Source organism: Sturnira hondurensis, unplaced genomic scaffold, assembly GCF_014824575.4.
Source record: "Sturnira hondurensis isolate 20B ecotype Veracruz unplaced genomic scaffold, ASM1482457v3 Scaffold0022910, whole genome shotgun sequence".
NCBI classification, from domain to species: Eukaryota; Metazoa; Chordata; class Mammalia; order Chiroptera; family Phyllostomidae; genus Sturnira; species Sturnira hondurensis.
The window spans coordinates 11704109-11718476 of NW_028095541.1; the positions used below are offsets into that span (position 1 = coordinate 11704109).

General features: G+C 47.7%; 1 protein-coding gene across 8 annotated transcripts in view; it reads left to right on the top strand.

The window, feature by feature from the left end:
• The window catches only part of SVIL (supervillin), a 155392-nt gene that overhangs the window by 128248 nt on the left and 12776 nt on the right, over positions 1-14368 (top strand). For all 8 annotated transcript variants that reach the window (XM_037037053.1, XM_037037054.1, XM_037037049.1 and 5 more), the window contains 8 exons: positions 1649-1804; positions 2906-3042; positions 3651-3798; positions 3928-4073; positions 5212-5387; positions 8023-8167; positions 8541-8817; positions 13544-13695. In XM_037037053.1, coding sequence (XP_036892948.1) covers positions 1649-1804; positions 2906-3042; positions 3651-3798; positions 3928-4073; positions 5212-5387; positions 8023-8167; positions 8541-8817; positions 13544-13695 — 1337 coding nt within the window. The remainder of the gene's footprint in view (positions 1-1648; positions 1805-2905; positions 3043-3650; positions 3799-3927; positions 4074-5211; positions 5388-8022; positions 8168-8540; positions 8818-13543; positions 13696-14368) is intronic.

The window sequence follows — 14368 nt, forward strand, 5'->3', positions numbered from 1 at the left end:
TAGCCTCCAGCATCGGTTAGTTGGAAAATGCAGATTACCCGGATTTGCTGCATTTTCTTTCAGGAGGCTGGAGGAGAAGGGTGTTTTGGGGCCTTGTCATCCAGCCCATTTTCAGCACCATAATTCTCCACTTAGTCTTATTCGAGAGGAAATCACTTGATCTCTCACATGGAAAATGTCCCAAATCAGTGCTTTGCCTAACTCTGTATTTTTTTTAATGCAAAAACCAGTGCTCTGCAAATTGTTTTTGATGGGACCCTCAGGCTCCTCGAAGTCGGGGCGCAGGTTGGGTGGGGTCAGGGAGTCGGGCAGAGCAGTGAGAGGAGAGCCAGGCTCCCGGCTGCCCGCCTCAGCAGAGGCAGAGCTGCCCTGCTTTTACCCGTGCAGTAGGGTGGAGTGTCATAGTTTTGAAGCAAGTTTCCTTGGTGGACACAATGACATATATAATCATGCTGTTTTGAATGTTCTTCCTATAATTCTTCTTTTCCTGTAACATTCATAACCCTATTTCCTAACACTTTTTCTCAGAAACATATATATTTAGATGGAGTAAGTGAGCTTTTTCAGTGTCACTGGTTTACTAAGTGTATGTCAGAATCACTGTGCCCCATGAATTGTCAAAGTGTGTTATATTTCCTCTGTTAGAACCTAATCCTAGTAAAAGAATTGTTCTGAATTTCTCTCCAGCATATACATGAAAAAAATCAATGAGATGGAGAAATCAAGGTTTATTGGAACAAGTTGTTCATACTTTTCTGTCCTTGCACTCTTGGGGGCGTGGAGAATGCCTCTGTGGCGACTGTACACGCACGTGTGTGGGTGTGTCTTGGGAGCTCTGCATCTGCTTAGAATCCTAAGTTGAGAGCAGAGACTAGAGGACTTCAAGAGATCAGCAACTTGATCGCTTTGCCTCCAGAAAAACATCAGAACTAAACCATCTCTTATAGAATGCCTGCTTTTTTCTACTTGTGATAGAAAATGAAGGATTTTGGTGAAAGACATCCAACAGTCTTCTTTAAGAATGCATTTTCAACATCTCAGCATTGTTAGGAATTGTAACAGCATTAGGTGGAATTGCAACAAAGGAGTCCAGCTCCTTATTTTGTACTAAGGTAGCTGTACCACATTTTCACTCCAGTTTTGGCTCCGCATGGTGAGCTGTGACCTTTGTCAAGAAGCAATCTAAACTTTCAATACCGAGTTGAATTCTTAGTACAGTGGTTAAGCATGGCATTTCATAGTTAAATCAGATTTGAGTATTTGCTCCCCCTTCTCATTAACTTTAAAAGAAAAAAATAGTCTGGCTGGGTGTGTCTCGGTTGGTTGGAGCATTGTCCCATAAACCAAAGGTCACTGGTGCAATTTCTGGTCAGGACACATGCCTAGGTTGTGGGTTCGGTCCCTGGTTGGGGTGCATATGAGAGGCAACTAATCGATGTTTCTCTCTCTCATGGATGTTTCTCTCCCTCTCACTCTCCCTCCCTTTCCCTCTCTCTAAAATCTGAGTATATCTTCAGGTAAGGATAAAAAAACAAATAAATAAAAGAAAAAGACAGTCACTAGTGATTTCTGATGGTAAACATTGTCATTGCGCCCGAACATCTTGCTTCTCCCCACGTTTATGTGTTTCTCTCTTCCATCGCCCCAGTGTCCTCCAACTCCAGCTTCTCAGAAGTCACCCTGGCGGGTCTGGCCAGTAAGGAGAACTTCAGCAACGTCAGCCTGCGAAGTGTCAACCTGACAGAGCAGAACTCGAACAACAGCGCCCTGCCCTACAAGAAGCTGATGCTGATGCAGGTCAAAGGTATTTCAGAGCAGCGGAGAAGAGGGACACGGTGGCCAGGGGTTTCAGTTGGTCAGCCTCAGGGGTCCTGACTGCCCTTAACTGCCTCTCATGGGAGCAAACTCACACCCTCTGAGGATCTGCTGCACACCAGGCGCTGAGCTTCCTCTTCTCTGGTGCTGCACCCACTGAGGCTCAGAAGGGCGAGTGAGGTGCCTGAGGTGAGCAGCTTGAGCAGCACTGCTGATGTGAACTGTGGTCTCGCCCATTCGAGAAGCTCAGCTTCGGTGGCTGCCTCCCCTTGCCCCGTGGCCCCTGACGCACGTTGCCATGCAGCTACCAGACCCCAGAAGTCGTCACAGTTGTGTCCACGCAGCTCCCCTCACAGAGGCCAGGGGGAGACAGGCACACCTGTGGAGGAGGAATCCAGGGGGAGCGAAGCAAGTGAAGCAGAACAGCTTCCACACCATCACCCTTTCTGTCCATAGCAGAGGGACTTAGCTCTGGGCTGTGAGCACAGAGCTGAGAGATTGATCGTCGGGAGAGGAGGATGGAATAGGCTGTCCATCCGTGAGAATTTCCGGTGTGTTTTGGCATAACCACCACCCTCCTCGGGGACAGGCTCAAACAGCCAACCTCTGTTCTTGGTCCTAACCCAGAAACTATGCCACCAGTGGGACTCTCCGTCAGCAGCCATCTAGGAGAAGGTGTTGATTCCCCTCAGGACTCCCTGTGGTTTCAAGTGAAGAATTCTGAGGAAGCTGGCCATAGCCACTAAATGTAGGGCATGGGCTCAGTGGAGAGAAAGCAACTAGGAGATGAGGGAAGGGGGCATGGGTGCCACCTTTCCTGGAGGAGGGAACCGCAGCTGATGCATCTGTGCACTGAAACAGGACGCCAACTGTGGGCCTAACAACATGGCAACATGTGGGAAAGCACTGGTGGGAATGTGATCTGTGATGCTGTCCCTCTGAATCCCCCTCTGCCACCCCCAGTCCTGGGAACTAGTGTTGGTGGGCCAGACCCTTCAGCACTGAAAGGGATACTTGAGTACCTCCTGGTCCTTCCTGTGGCTGGGGGAGTCCTTTCTGGGGAGTCAGTGACCCTTTGCCTTGTGTTCAGGGAGAAGACATGTGCAGACAAGACTGGTTGAGCCCCGGGCCTCATCACTCAACAGTGGGGACTGCTTCCTCCTGCTCTCTCCCCATCACTGCTTCCTGTGGGTAGGAGAGTTTGCAAATGTCATCGAAAAGGCGAAGGTTGGTATCTGAAAAATACAAATAGTCTAACTAAGCATCTCCTTCTAGACTGCAGAATGTTCTACCAGTTGCCAGGTGATTACAAAGCCTCTCAAGTGCCCGATGCCCATCTGAGCAAGAAGGGATAGATATTTCCCTGAATGTCTCTCAAACCAGCTGTCATTAGGGACATAAGTGTGTTGTTTTAGAGGGATTACAACCTATCCCTCCGGGTTTTAAGTCCTTCATCTGTTCTCACGCTTGTTGTAACAAAGGAACTAGCATGTCACTTCAAAGTTACTTATTCCAAGTACCTGTGAAATTCTGCTACAGACTTCAAATGAGGATATCATGGGAGGAAGCCCAGAGAACAGGTAGTTTTTAAAATTCACACGATCTGTTGAACTTGAAGATGGAGAACTAGAGCTCTAAAGAATTGATACCTGGTTGTTTAGTTACGTCTTCCAGCTTTGTTGAGTATACCCAACCACCAGGGTCTCAGGACCCTTGGCCACGGGTCTGCCTTTCACACACACATCATTTCTGGTCTCGGATTTCAGCGTGGGCCCCTCCAACCAGCCTCAGGCTTGTCTGTCTTCCCAGGTGATTGTGTCCCTCTCTCCTTCCAGGCCTCAGAACTTGCAACTTTAATTCAGACAAAGAGGGAACTTGGTTGTAGAGCTACTTATATCCAAACTATTGAAGAAGGAATTAATACGCACACTCATGCAGCCAAAGACTTCTGGAAGCTTCTGGGGGGCCAGACCAGTTACCAATGTAAGAGTTTAATGAATTTCAGAGATTGACGAGACTCAAATATCCTTCCTTCTCCCTTAGTTCATTCTCCTAAAACCAGCCCCATTTCAGCATCTAACGTAAGACGCTCTTATTTTTCACGTCCCAAAGCCGCTGGAGACCCAAAAGAAGATGAACTGTATGAAACAGCCATAATAGAAACAAACTGCACTTACCGTCTGATGGATGACAAGCTTGTTCCCGATGACGACTTCTGGGGGAAGATCCCAAAGTGTTCCCTGCTGCAGTCAAAAGAGGTACAGTGAGGGGCGAGGCGCTCTGCCCGGGGCTGCCCGAGCAGATAGACAGCGAGTGCCCCGCAAATGCTAGTCGGCACCGTCAGAGACTGGGGGCGTCTTCTGAGGGATATTTATCTGTGATCTCAAACCATTCCCGCCGTCCCAAGCGCTAATGCAGAATTTAGAGTATTGTTCGGAGGAGGCTCAATACATCACTGAAGGCTTTTCTGTTTTAGATAAGTGTATGTATTAGCCCTATCTTTTGATTTTTGTATAAATATTTAAATATTCTTCTGTCCTTAAGTTTCAGGAATAATAGATGCATATAGATATATATAATTTATTTTTATATGCCTTTTTCTCTCACACCATTAAATATTTATTAAATACGTCCATTTCTAGTACCATTAAGTATTCTGAGTGTTGAGAAGGAAAGGGAAAGACACAAAATTCCATTGACTGGAAGAGTATTATAAAGAATGTAATCTGAAGCTAGATCGATTGTATAATATGTATGGGTGTTTAAATTTAAAAAGTCACAGAAAAGGGAATAATCAGGAATAATTTTAAAGAGAAAGTGAAAGTGAGCCTACTTTAAAATTAAGAAGAATTTGAATTACTGGCAATGGAGAAATTATTTTAGAAAAAATAGGTAGAACAAACCACAGGCATAGAAATAAGAGCACTGCTCTCATGGATTCACGCAGCAAACAGTAAGCCCTGCCGTAAGTGTAAGTGTGGTAGGACCCATACCCTTGAGGGCCCTGGAGTTGTACAGAGGAGAGATGACGCCCCTGGGTCCTCTGTGCCTAGCGGGGATATAGCAGCCTGTGTATGCTGCGGGAGTGAATGAATGAATGCAGGGGGGAAAGAAGGGAAGGAGAGAAAGGGGAAGGATTCGAGGAGGACATCTTTAACTCTTTGATGAATCAGAACTTTTGAGTGTTTGAGTGTTCAGAGGAGGGATAATTAACTTGGGCATGTAGACAGAATCCTGCCCACGGGGTGGAGGCTGGCTAGACAGTGCCAGCTGGTCCATATTAATTGCTCCATCTGGGTTTGTATCATCCCCCTTTTGACTCACTGTCAGTAGGGACCCTGATTCAACTGCAGCTTGCGCTTGAAGTTTCTAAATTCTTCTGTGCCGTTCTCCCAGGTACTGGTGTTTGATTTCGGCAGTGAAGTTTACGTGTGGCACGGCAAGGAAGTCACACTGGCACAACGGAAAATAGCATTTCAGCTGGCAAAGCACCTGTGGAATGGGACCTTTGACTATGAGAACTGTGACATCAACCCGCTGGATCCTGGAGAATGCAACCCGCTTATTCCCAGGTACTCCTGTGACCTTGGGTGCCTTGCAGAGCAAGGAGGTCCCTCGGGGGTCTCAGTTCTTGCCCCATTGTCTATTGTTTTTTTTCATAGGTTTTTGTTTTCATAAATGAGTGCAATTCAGTACCATGAATATTCACAAAAGAATATTTATTTAGCTCTAACCAAACTAGAAGTACAGAAATATGTATGCTGTCATCTTCTAGGAGATGTTTGTTATATTACATTTCTGGAGTGAACAAATTATTCTTACCTGTGGCATTCCAGGTGCTGTTGTGACAGATGAATAGCAATTGTTTTAAAAAATTGCACGTTGATCTGAAAAATCTTCAGACTCTGGAATTCAGCCATCGATACGGAGGTGCAAAAGCGATGCGTTCCCCTCTAACTTCTCACTTCCCAGCATAGCCCTTGAACCCCAGGGCTTGTCATTTATTTGCCCGTAGGTGATGCTTATGCCTTTTCTTGGCAGGAGAGGGGAAATATGGCATTAAAATAATTATTGTAATTTTAACATTTTCTATGTACTGGATGTTTTTTAAGTAATTTTGGCAAATCATAAGGATATGCACAAACTCTGAGAAATGTGCTCATAAGAAAAATAATTCCTTATGCAAAGAGATTTTTCTTTCTCTTAACACCCAGAGTAAAAGAAGTGTATTTCGATTATGTGTGCCACGTCACGGGTTAGAAGCAGGTGTGCCCCGTACAGCATAGAATACCAGGCGTCACACAGCTGCGTTTCGATGGTTTCCACTGAACTAGGACACACATTTCAACTTTCCTACCTAGTTTCCTGTTTTAAAATCAAATTACTGATTTTATTATTATCAAATAGAAATGATTAAAAGTTTTGTCCATATCGGTGGAAAGCTTTCAAATCCTTTTTAAACAAGTGCACGTTTAACCTAAAACTAGCCCTGTGGTAACTAGCATTTTACAGATGGAAGCTAAGGGTAAAAGGGGTATTTTATTTGCTGTAATACACAAAAAGTATAATTCTGAAGCACAAAGTTCGCATGATGGGCAGTTCCTGTTGAGCAGTGACATAATCACAAATCTAGAAGTAGATGTTTTCATCCAGACCAGATCAGAATCAGCTGAGGAGTTTTAAACAACGCATGTGCCAGGCCTGGCCCCAGAGAACTGTTTTCAATTCACGTGAGGCGGCACTGATGTGCCAGTATGTCTTAAAAGCTCCCCAGAAATTTTGAGGTGCAGCCAATATTAAGCATCCAGAGCTTCTGATGAAACATAGAGGCTGAAACCACAGAGGCGCCATGACTTAGCCCAGCCAGACCGTGCGCACCAGGGTGGGGAGGGCACACCTGCTTCCGCTCCTGTTCCCAGCCTCACACTGCCGTGGTCTCCTCTTGTGTTCATGCAACCTCACGGCTTAAAGATACATTTCTAACACTGAAACCAGGGGCATTGTCTGTAGGCATCTTAGCAAGTCTGCAGAGTTGGATGTATGCAAATGACAGTCACACAGACATTTCTGGTGAAGACCACAGCCCTTTAAGGGAGTCTTGCATCTTCCGTAGTCACCAATACTTGGTTCCTTAAGTCCCCCAGGAGTGTTTGATCTCCTTTGCAGAGACAGGCAGCCTCTGTAGTGTGCATCAGCCATGACGTCAGAGAATGTATTCCAAAACCAAACAGGGGGTGATGAGGCAGGAGTCACAGCAGGGCCCCGTGAGCCCTGCCCGTTGGTCTGAGAGGATGTGTGTGACCCGGTCACGATTCACAACCAACGATTGGTTTGGAACGACGAGACCTACCTGCACCTTTTTCTCAGGGCCAGGCCCTTTTGAGCGTGCATTTTCTCAGCTGGAGGGGCATGCCTCGTTTTATTATGCTTCACAGATACTGAGTTTTTTACACTTGAAGGCAGGACCCTCCACCAGCAAAAGGGAGACTTGCTTCATTGCCATACTCGCTCCGCTGTGGTGGTCTGGAAGCTAACCCGCAATGTCTCCAAGCTGTGCCTGTTCCTCTCTCTAAGTCACCTTTTGTTTCCAGCACAGTTCACATTCTGAGGTCCTGAGGAAGGACCTCCGGGTCAGGCTGTGCCACCTCCTTCCCGTGTCCTTGTGCTCTCCCTGCCTACTGCCGTGTCCAGTGGCCTAGAGATGAACACGCCACACTCACTTCACGATACCTGCAAGTCTGTTCAGTTCAGTAACAGAGGAGACTGGAGAGTTTTGTTCTGACATGACTTCAAATAGCAGAGCTCAGGGTGAACTCCCATCTGTTCAACTGGACAGAAACTTGGAGAGCACAGAGGGGCCTGGAGAAGGCAAGGAAGACATGCACGTGACCCCTCCCTCCCCGCTCCCAGTCTGGTGCACCACCCCAGACTATCCCAAACACCGGATTCTGCCAGAATACAAGCAAAGTCAGCCCTGACATGGTTCGCTCATCAGTTCCATGGACACAAAGCTTTGCAAGGCTTCAGGCTAAAATAAAATGTCACGTATTTGGTAAAATAAGAATAAACCATTCATTCTGTATACTTCTTATGTATTCTGTGTTTTTCCCCCAATGACCGCATGTGTTTGTTTTCAATTTCTTTCCTTTGTTTTATCATGGCTTAATCTTGGTTCTTTTCCTGTCTGCACCCCCGCCCCACCTGCAGAAAAGGACAGGGGCGGCCTGATTGGGCAATATTTGGGAGACTTACAGAACACAATGAGACTATTTTGTTCAAAGAGAAATTTCTCGATTGGACTGAACTGAAGAGACCTACTGAGAAGAATGCCAGTGAACTTGCCCAGCAGAAGGTATGCTGAGTAGCCATCCTCAAACCTCCAAGCTTGGTTTGGGTCCCAACAAAGAGGCCTGAAAGCTGAAAGCCTTCCCAGGGCTTACTAGTAGAACAGCAAACCAGTTTCCCGTTACATTCCTACCCTGAGGGTGGAAGTAGTTCTGTGTGCACCTTTGGGTTTGTGGGCATCCCATTCACTACAGGGGGCAGGGGGTGCGGTATTTGGGCCTTCCCTTAAATGCAGCCTTTCCCAAAGCAGTTCAGCGCTCCAGACAGAGTGTGGGGGCTGCACACTCATACTGTCCCACTAACAGCGAAACAGCATGGAGTGTGAGAAGAAATGTCTGGGCAAGCATGGAACTGAACAGGCGTTTTTCGTTTCCCTGTAGGATGATCCTAGGGCCGAAGTCAAGCCATACGATGTGACCCGGATGGTGCCAGTGCCCCAGACGACAGCTGGCACTGTGCTGGACGGAGTGAACGTGGGCCGTGGCTACGGCCTGGTGGAAGGGCACGACAGGAGGCAGTTTGAGATTGCCAGTGTCTCTGTGGATGTCTGGCATATCCTTGAATTCGACTACAGCAGGCTCCCCAAACAGAGCATCGGGCAGTTCCACGAAGGGGATGCCTATGTGGTCAAGTGGAAGTACATGGTGAGCACCTCAGGTCAGTGACTCGTGTTTTCTTCAAGCCGAGCCAGGCCCTGCCCCAGCCCCAGCCCAGAGACTGCAGCTGCAGGGCTGCCAGAGCCAGAGCCCTGTGCGCCCTCTCTCACCCTGGCCGTGGGGGCGCAGTGGTGCCAGCATACTCCTTCGCCCTGAGAACCACTTAGGAAGCCTGTAGGTGAACCCCTAGCAATGCAGTGCTGCTAACATCTGGGATGCGCCCTTATAGAAATCCAACTCGTGTGTTAAGTTATTTCTGGGACCCTCATTCCCTCCCCTGCCCTATCCCCAGATATTTTCTAGGAGAGTGACAATTTGCCTCCAGATGATACTGCCGTGTGGCTGGATGCTGTTTAAATTAAAGTTGTTAAGTAAAGTATATCTGGATGACTTAGAACTGAAACCAAATGGTGTAGTAGTAACATTATTGCACCAAAAAAGTATTAAAAATGAAAGAAGCTATTCCCTACCAGGCCGAGAACCCAACAGTGCTTTGTAAATCAGGGAGAACAAATACATAGTCAAGCTCCTAGTGGTCCCATCGGAGAAATAGTCTTTCTAGCAAAACACTCATCTGTGTGCGTTGTACACACAGAGGCAGACAACGAGAACAGCGAGTGAACTTTGGAGGAAGAATTCTTTTTCTTTTTCAAAACTAGCTGTTACCCACGTTACGCATAGTGTCTGGCAGATAGCTTATGTCACAGCTCTGTGATTTTGAGAGCCGTCTCCAGAAGAGTCGATGCCCTGCCTCCTTACAGTCCCCTTGCCCTCCAGGTGGTTTGCTGATCAAATACCTGCAGACTTAGAACCATTGGATTTCTTTCCTAATTTATCCAAAACAAATCATTTAATCAACTAGACAGCACTGCTGTGTATTAGAGACTTTTTATAGGAAGCCAGTAAACACTCCAGACCCTGCCTTCAAGAAGCGCGTGGTGTGACAGTGAGGCACAGGCAGAGAGAGGCACCCACGTCGAGCTGAAGGAGGAAGACAGGGTCCCCGAGGTGGCATCTGCCACAGTAGGAAAGCGGGCGGGAGGGCTGTGCAGGGCTGTGCCCGGAACCGGGTGCAGGCCCTGAGGGCCACCCCACCCCCAAGGTCCAGCCTGGGGGCTCTGCCTCAGGCCCTGGCTCTTCCCAGAGAGCGCATGAGCTGTGTCGGTCCTTGTGCTCGTTGTTCAGACAAGGGGCAGGACACCAAGACTAAGGGTGTCCCCTGAAGTCACACAGCCAGGAGAGAGCAGAGCAGGGTGCTGAAACCATTTTCCCTTTGTAAGGAGGCCCCGTCACTTAGAGGGGAGTTCACGGGTCTTGGCACCATGCGGCCTGGGTCTGAGTCTTCTCTCAGGCCCTTCTCATCAGCTCAGGGAGCCGGGTAAAGTTACTTAACCTTTCTGGGCTCTGGTGTCTCCCCTGGAAGATGGAGATTATCACACCCAGTTGCAGAACACTACAGTCTAGTATTACAGTGTATTAGCATGTGCCTCGTGCCTTGCACGTGTTCACATGGCAGGTGCAGGAAACAATGGTGAGTGACGTCCTAGGAGTGACAGCATGGTGACTGCATTTAACTTGAAGATGAGCTAACGTGGACTCACCCAAACAGGAGCAACTGCCATGAGTCACTGCTATAGGTTTAAGCTCCTGGATGTGACGCAGAGTTGGCCGAGACCGGAATAATAATCGGTGCTGCTGATTGGCCATAAAAACAAGAATGGGGAATTTGGTGGAAAGATACTACTGCTAACCTTTGGGGCTGTGAAACAGGGAACTTGAAGGAACAGCCTTAGAAGACATACGTAGTTCTTGTTCTTCAAATGCACAGGGAACCGCGTGCTTTATATATGGAGGCCAAGGGGCTCTGCAGTGTGAAATCGAGTCATTTCCTTACCTTACCTGTCAGTTATAAAAAGGAAGTAACAGCAAATGAATGACATGAAATCTAAATGAATTAGCAGGTAAACCTAAGATTTGAGGTCTTCATAGACGATTTACTTGTGTGCCCCTAAGAAATAATGCTTTGAGCCAGGCAAATACGTTCTGTATTTCTTCCCAGTAGACAATGTGTTCATCTCATAGCCGGATCCAGCAGTATCTGTATCCAGCAGGGCAAAGTTATTAGTTTGAAGAAGTCTAGCTTCGGAGAACTAAGTTAGAGTGAGGAGCATTCAGATCCCAGACCGCCTTTGGGAGCAGAAAGAATAGACCGATGGCATTTGCAGTCACACGTGGTCCTCATACAAACACTGGCCCTTGGTGACTGCTAGTCCAGCCCCTCATCACTCACACCCAACAAGGTCTGCGCCTGCAGACAGGCCTGAACCTGGGGCTCAGGATGTGCTGGGACAGGCTCCACAGAAAGCAGCAGCTGTAGAAGTGGTACTGACATCTTTGTGGTTTACACCAGCCCCCCCCGCCCCAGAGGCACACAGACAGGCTAGCTCCTTGGGGTCCACAAAAGAGAGACTGGAAGCTTTGGTGGGCCAGTGTCCTGCCCTAGTAACCACCTCAGAGGCTGCAGGGCATGGCTTGTGCCCCTAAAGGTCAGGAAGCTAGCTACATGAGGTACCCAATGATGCTGGGTCAGGACACTCTACAGCGTGATAAAGGTCAAGTTCCTTTAATCAGGCAGTCAGTAAATAGGGTTCTGTGTCAGACCACTTGCCCATGAGAAGGACTTCATACTTTGGTTCTCTATTACTCTTGAACACAACTGCTGCTAAAAGTCTCACTTTTGGAAGTATTTTGATAGCATCAACACTTTAAATTAGGCATTTGATCAGACTATAATAATTATACTCCAGAAGTTCTTACTAATAAAAGCTTAATCTTTACTTTGCTAAAATTAAAAATAAATGAGTTAAAAATTAAGCTGTCTGTAGGAGTGCATTTTTGTATGATAATAAGATTGCAAGAGAAAAACAGTGACAAGTTTGTTTAATGAAATATTTTCAGAGAAATACAATTCCATTTTAGACAGGTACACTGGAGTCCACTTCAGAGCATCGGGGTGTAAAGCAGTGGGTCTTCGGCCTGACCGTGTATTCACACAATGTGCTTAAGTGTCAGCAAACCCTAACCCAGGTGCCAACTGCTATGATCCATTTTAAACATAGCTCTTCCCCCAAATCTAGTTAACTTGACTAAATTTCACTCCACTGAAGATTGCTAATCAAAAGCAAACCTTTGTTCCCATCTAAACCAGCGTAAATTTCACTCAAGTGCCTTCCAGATGAATTGTGGGCATTTGCAGTCCGCTCACTGGGGGCTGCTGTCTCTCTGCGCCCGCACGGAAACACCGGGCCTGGCCAGTTCAGGGCGCAGCAGATGGCACTAAAGGCCGTGCTTCCTCAGAGTGCTTTAAGAATTGTAATCATTTTTGAAAACTGTTATAGACTCCTTTGCTAACAGGCCAAAAACAACAACAACAACAAATAAGCAAATAAATATGGCTTCCGACCTCTTAAGAACTCAAATAAGCTTTCCTCTTACATTCAAATCTCAAACAGCTATGATTTGGTACATGGGATGGGAGCTAAGGAAAACTAAAGTAATATGGAACAGAATCCAGTTATTATCATTCATTTTTAAGGCGCATGGTGGGTGTTAGAACCACCTGCCTCCTCCCGTTGTTGACCCCCCACTTACTGTACTGGGTGGGGCCCTGGCCATTGGAGTCCAGAGCCTGGTCTCCTGACCTTACTCCGGCCTCCGCTCGGCCACCTCTGCAGAAAGGCCTTCCTCCCTCAGGCAGTCCCGGGAGCACTCACCCTGGCCCGGCCCGTTTTCCACATCACTGCCCCTGTCTCCAAAGCATCTTACTCATCTGTTTGTTTATTAGAACGAAAGCAGGGAAGTTGCTGTCCCACTCATCCTCGTAGCCCCAGTACCCTAGAGTTTCCTGGCACATAGAAGGTGCCCAATAAATATTTTGAAGACAAATGAACAAGGGGAGTTCGGAGCGATTTTGAGGTCTGAAATACTGTCCAAATCGACCACTTGACCAATTAACTAGCCGCGACTGCTCTTCAGTGAGATCGGCCTTCTGTGGGCTGCTAATCGGTCTTGAATGTCTGCGAGGTGCCAGACAGGGAGAATAACCGGCACTTAATCCTGGCTACAGCCCTGGTGACAGATATTATTTCAACTCCAGATTACTTTATGAAAGTGATACGTCAGCAGTTCATCTCATCCATTTCTGACGGAACTTTGAGGCTTCAAAGAGGGTTTTTTTTTACTAGAATAGTTTTAACAGACTAAAATTTTTCCTTTGTGCTTAAAGCGGGCCCAGCTGTTGTTTTCAGTATCTTTTCTCCACCAGCTAATCGGTGCCAGAGAGCAGTGTAATACGGAAAATGTGTCTGCCTCCTTGGGAGTCCTGGGCCCTGCTCTGGCAGCCACCGCTTTCTCCGTCACACTCGGAGTGTCTGCCACCTTCCCCTAGGATGACAGGTGTCACCCTAGGGTATCCGGAGCGCCCTTCAGATCACTTCTCTCCTGCTTGCAGTTTCAGGATCAGTCAGCTGGAGGAAGGAGGTTTTCCTCTTATCCTGCAGGCGTGATTTACTTTCCCTCCAGTGAGGAATGATTTCTCCCCCGCCCTGTGGTCCCAATGCTGCTTCTTTCCTGTTTGTCCTCAGGGAGGCTGAGGAGAGAGCCGTGAACTTGCTCTTCCTTTGTCGTATCTACCACTCATGTGCCCTGGCTGTTGTGTGTGTTTGCAGTGGGGAGCCGGCAGAAGGGCGAGCACGCCGTGAGGGTGGCCGGCAAAGAGAGGTGCGTGTACTTCTTCTGGCAAGGCCGGCAGTCGACCGTGAGCGAGAAGGGCACGTCAGCTCTGATGACGGTGGAGCTGGACGAAGAAAGGGGTGCCCAGGTACGTCCTGCAGAGTGCTGCACCGGGAAGGAGAGAGGTGTCCTTTCCAGGGGCCCTAGCATGTGGCCTGGTCCCCAAGGGACCCGACTCTGATGAACAGAGACAGCTCACTCAACACACTTTTAGTCCGGGTCCCACTTCTCCGGACTTCAGGCTGCACCTCACTTTGGTCCCCCTCCCCGCCCCTCCACCACTGGGCCAGGCAGACCTACCCATTGTAACAGGATTGTCAAAATGTTGCATCTGCAAATAGCAGTTCCACAACGCAAGGACTGGGAGCCAATGAGTGTTTTTTAGAGGTTTACACTTAACTAGTCATCAAGGAATGTCGAATAAAACAAAGGTGCCCTTTAAACTGGGTGGGGGTTTGTTTCAAGACTGGGTCCCAGGCTGCCCAGAGCTGCCTGGGAGGAGACCCTTACACGCTGCCGATGGAAGTGTAACTTGAAACAGCCATCCTGAAAAACAGTTTTGGCTCAAGATCCCTAAAATGCTCATAAACTTTAATCAGTTATTCCACTTGCACAAATATACCCTAAGGAAATATCAAAGATTAATGTAAAAATGCATATTTCCAACATCTGCATTCCTCAGAGTAGGCCCCCGACTGATTTCTTCAGAACAGGTCAGATCACGTCACCCCCTTGCTGTCACCACACTTGGCGGACAATCT